Here is a 4,763-nt window from a genome sequence, read left to right on the forward strand (position 1 = left end):
TCTGAGGTGAACCAGAGGAGCCTCCACACGCTTGTCCTTCAGTAGCCCGAGGCCAGTCCATGGCTGAGGTAGAACTGGCACTGCTGTGTGAGAGCCCTGCAGGTGCTGCTCTTGTGGGCTGGAGGCCAAACTGAAGGAAATCACTCAGTCTAAGAAAACTCTGGAAAACATAAAAAACACTGACAAGATGCCTCATCCAAGCACAAGATGCTGAAATCATATTAAGCCGTGCAATAAAATATATTATCAGCAACCTTTGAGAAACCTTATGCTCAGAACACACTGGGAAATGCGAATGACTCAGAAAATGACAGCAATCCTTAAAGATGATTCCATCCAGCATCAGCCAGAATGCTCACCAAGTTCACACATAGTCCAGAATTTCTATCTTCACTTCATTGTCACTCCCATCACAAAGCTTGAAGTCTTCCTCCTCCTCCTCACCACCCTCATCTCTCTGCAGGCTCATCTGCCAGCTGCTCTTTGACATCCTCACTGCTTGTTGTATTTGCCAAGGGGACAGGGGAATGGACAGGACATAAACAACGGCTTTGAAATCTGTCTCTAACAGAACGCTCAGCTGCCAGTGCAATACCTTTGCACATTCAATCACAGAGCTGGCAGAACATCTGCCATAAGGGGGTAAGGCTCCTTATGGAAAATGTAGATGGATTCCTAAGGGAAGGAAAGAAGGAAAGGATTCATATGCATTTTATGGTGTAACTGGAGCTTTCCCATGAACCTGCAAAAATGAGGTTTGTGCTCCAGATTTCAGAAGAGAAGGGATTCAGCCAGGTGAGCAATGGGTTGGTATAACTTTGGCCCAAACTCCCTTATCACGTACTGGTATCATAAAAGACACTCATGACACCACTGAGGAAAGAACATTTAAATATAAAAACCCTTCCAAGCTGCATTCAGTGGCACACTGACAGAGGTGCTCCACCCTGGCTGGCAGAAAAACCTCAGGCACCTGGTCCTGATCTGTATGAAATGTATTTGAGCACTAAAGGCTTCACCCTCTTCATTTGTCCTCCTGCGTCTACTCAGTGGTACAGGGGCAAAGCGAGAGGGAAATGCAGGTTCCAGTTCAATCTAAAAATTCCTTTTCCTTTAGAAAGTGCTGATGAAGGCCAACAGTGAGAAAATGAAAGATGTTTCTTGTAGGAGATGTCACAGGTTGTTCTGGAAAGACAAACTGGGGCCAGGTGGTCACAGGCCAGAGGAACACATGGCATTGTCTCCTGCAACCCTGCCCTTGGTTCCAGTTCACTGGAAGTGGCAGGAGGTCAGCTCCAGTGTGGGGGCTCCCTCACCCTGGCCCTGGCCCCCTCCAGGGTTGGGGTCCCCACCCTCCAGCCCCTCTGCACGGAGGATCTCCACATGCGCAGCAGAATCTCCACATGCACACACAACCCCTGTTCTCCTCCCTGTGTCTGCAGCATGGCCCCAATGTCTCACACCAGCCCAGGGTTTTCCACACACATGAACCCGAATTTTGGGGCAGCTCCAGCACAGCCACTGACCCCACTGTGAGGTACCAGGGCCAGGCTCTGCCTTGGTGTGTGAATGGGAGCATGTGGAGGATGACGCTTGTGGGCAGTTGTGCTCCTTGCCCTGCCCTGCTTGGAGCTGGAGTTCCCCAGCCTGGTCCAGCCCGGTGTCTGCCCAAAAACCCGTGTGGAATCACTTCCCACGTGGCTTTATTTTGCCCCAGTCAGTTCCTGAGCGATGATCAGCAACAGGTCAGGATTGGTTTGCGTTCACCTGTTGCACCTGCAACTGTCTAAGAGCTGGTTGGTATGAGCAGGGACACTGATGGTAACATGGGGATATCCAGAGGACAGGTCAGGATTGGTGCTGTCCTGCCTGGGACCACATGGGCAATGAGGGAAAACAACCCCAGAGCCAACAGGCTCAGAGGGGAGAGACTGGGCCCTGGCTGTCAACAGCTTCCCTGGATATCAGGGTGTCACGGGTCAAGGGACACACACACTGCCCATAGATGCTCCTTCCTGCCTGACCTTAAGGTTAGTGACAAAATCCTGTCACGACAAACACAAGGAGAACCAGAATCACTCAGTTACAAGCAAGCCTTTAATTGATCTTTAAAAAGTGTTTTTTCTTAGGTTCAGAACATGAAATCCGACTGGGTGAGGTTGGCAATCTGGGGCAGGCTCCGATATTCCGAGTTCCAGAAGGCCACATACTGGGACCTCAGGTCCTGCTTCACAGAGTTCTTGTTCATCTTGTTGTTGATTTCCAAGTAGTAAGTGCTCTTGCTGCTGTAGGCTGGCCAGGAAACGGGCACGTCTGAATTCCCCTTGTTGGGATCACTGGGAAAAAGAGACATAAAAGTTCAGTTTTATCATGGAAGCTTGTGGATACAGCTTTAAGTGAGCACACACAGAGTGTTTGGCACTGGGACAAGCAATAGGAATTCTGCCTGCTGGGAGTGACTTGCCAACCTGCAGTCCCCTCCATCAGTCCCCACTGGCATCATCCCTGGCTACATGCAGGGACTTAAGTCCTGTATGAACACCAGGATTCAGGAAGGAATCTCATCATTAAGTATAAGCAGAATTCACAAGCTCTGAAAATGCTCCTTCTGTCCTCTGGTGTACTACGGATGAGGAGGACCCAGAGCAAACTCCACCACTGGGAGACACAGAACCCAGCTCACAACAGAAACACAGAGAACACCCTGCTTTGGGGAATGATCCTGAGAAGTTACTGGGCAAAGACAGCAGGCTGAAGGGTTGCAGCAAAGCACAAATGTGGAACAGGAATCACTCACCCAGTCCTGGCAAAGTTGGTCCAGTAAGCGATCATGGCCTTGGAGACAGTCCTGTGCTTGGGCAGGTAGCCCAGGGGGGTGGAAAAAGGCTTCCCAAAGACGTACTGCAGGTCATCAGCGTGGTCTGCCCCAACCCAGCTGGGGTAGACGGGCATGCGGGACGGCTGGGAGAACAAGTAGCTGTATGTCTTGGCACTCCTGGGGAAACAAAGAGACTGGCTAAGCAGCTGTGAGGGGAGAGCAGAGCTCTCTTAACCTGCTCCTCAGCCCCTTCTGCTGGGAACGCAGCATTTTGGCCCCCCAGTCCAGCTTAGTCTTCCTACCAAGGCTGAGCTGCTCACCCGGCGTTCTGCACGTGCAGATTCAGGGCCCACTGTGTGGGAACCAGGAAGATGTAGTCAGTCATCAGCTCCACCACTGTCTTCTTCATGACCTCCTGCGTCGGCTTCTCGTCCCAGCTCTGGGTGTAGATACTGTACGTGGCATTGGCTCCAGCCTCGCCCCTGTCCCTGGTCAGTCCTTTGATCAAATTGTAGACCTGGTCCCTGAAAAGACAAGCCATATCAACTAGTTACTGACCAGCAGCTTCCAGTGGGGCAGGTCTATTGCCTGGCTCTTTTTTTTGAAGGCTCTGGACTCAGCAACACAAGTCCTGGGCATGCAGGCTTGGAGTGACACCCTGTTTTGAAGATTGAGCTCTGTCCACTCATGTCTAAGTGCTCAGAGTGTGGGAGCTACATTAAAGAGAAGATTCCTCCTGTTGAGGGTTTCCAGAGCCTCTCTCACTTACGCAGTGATTTTCCTCAGTGGGGCATTGATGGCAGGTAAGTCCACTCCAGCAAAGAAGTGCCCGTCCATGTTATTGACCCCAACCAGGTAGTCAATGTCGGCAGCGTTGGCAAAGAGATTCTCTGGCATGTCTGGGAGGAAATCTCCATCGACCACAGGAGTGATGGCCAGGGTGTGCACCAGGGCAGCTGCAGTGGGAGACAAACCCAGAGTCTGTTAGGAGGTGAGAACAGACAGGTGTGTGGTCTGGCATATCCCAAGAGTCAAAGAGCTGTGGAAAACTTAGGCTGAGGTGGGCTGTGCTCATCCAGCGCAACGTGCACCTGCCTATGGAAGGGTGACTGCAAGATCTGGCATTATTGCCCTCCTTCTGAAGGACACAAGCACTGCTTCAATGCTCCTGGAAATCACTCCAGTGTCCTGCCAGAGGTCTGGGAACCCCTGGGTGGATGGTGGATCACAGTGCAGGCTGGGGGACTTACTGGGCAGGTTGGTCAGCTGCAGGTGGTAGGCGAGTGTCAAAGCTTTGGGGTCAGAGACACGAAGGCAGTTGGCCAAGACGGTGGTGTTGTCTGTGGAGCAGCCCAGCTTTTCTCCGAGCTGCAGGAGAAGAGAGAAAGAAACCTCCTAGCATTACCTCCCAAAGGCAGAGGTTATTGTTAGAGAGGCAGAGGGGTGGATGTGTTTTAATCTTCAAAGCATCATGTTTCCAAAGTTCTGTTGGACACAGCTCCTAGTTATGCTCACCTCTAGGGAATCACTTTTTTGTTTTTTCTAGTCACTCAGGCAAGACTTAAATATTACCTTTTTAGCCCAGAAGAGTGGGTCCCTCTGGATGGCCCAGCTGCAGACCCCAACACCGCTCTGGCTGATGGCTCTCTTGAACAGGCCCTTGTTCTTTGGGGACAAGCTCTGGGGTGCAGAATGGAAACAACAGGGTTTCAGGTAAAAATTCACAAAGACACCACGGTGTGCCAGACCCCAATGATCACCTCACAGCTTGTGATCCCAGCCTGGGGAGGAAAGTGTCACAGTGCAAAGGGGTCCCTCTCCCCCATTTACACAGAAGTGGCTCCAGTGGGGAGCGACAGAGACAACTCACCTGCAGGGACACACTGACAGCACCAGCTGATTCCCCAAAGATGGTGATGTTTTCTGGGTCACCCCCAAAGGCCTT

At 51.5% G+C, this 4,763-nt stretch overlaps 1 protein-coding gene across 1 annotated transcript; it reads right to left on the reverse strand.

Moving 5' to 3' along the window:
* Positions 1-2,131: 2,131 nt before the first annotated feature.
* On the reverse strand, positions 2,132-4,757 carry LOC113962150 (bile salt-activated lipase-like; the record flags this gene model as incomplete). Its single annotated transcript, XM_027672951.1, has 7 exons — positions 2,132-2,336; positions 2,798-2,995; positions 3,139-3,342; positions 3,588-3,774; positions 4,069-4,186; positions 4,391-4,498; positions 4,689-4,757. Coding segments are annotated over 7 exons (1,089 nt in total), but the record flags the coding sequence as incomplete, so codon positions are not given.
* Between the last annotated feature and the right edge of the window lie 6 nt (positions 4,758-4,763).

Source organism: Neopelma chrysocephalum, unplaced genomic scaffold (assembly GCF_003984885.1).
Source record: "Neopelma chrysocephalum unplaced genomic scaffold, ASM398488v2 Primary Assembly neopelma1_112154, whole genome shotgun sequence".
Taxonomy (NCBI): domain Eukaryota; kingdom Metazoa; phylum Chordata; class Aves; order Passeriformes; family Pipridae; genus Neopelma; species Neopelma chrysocephalum.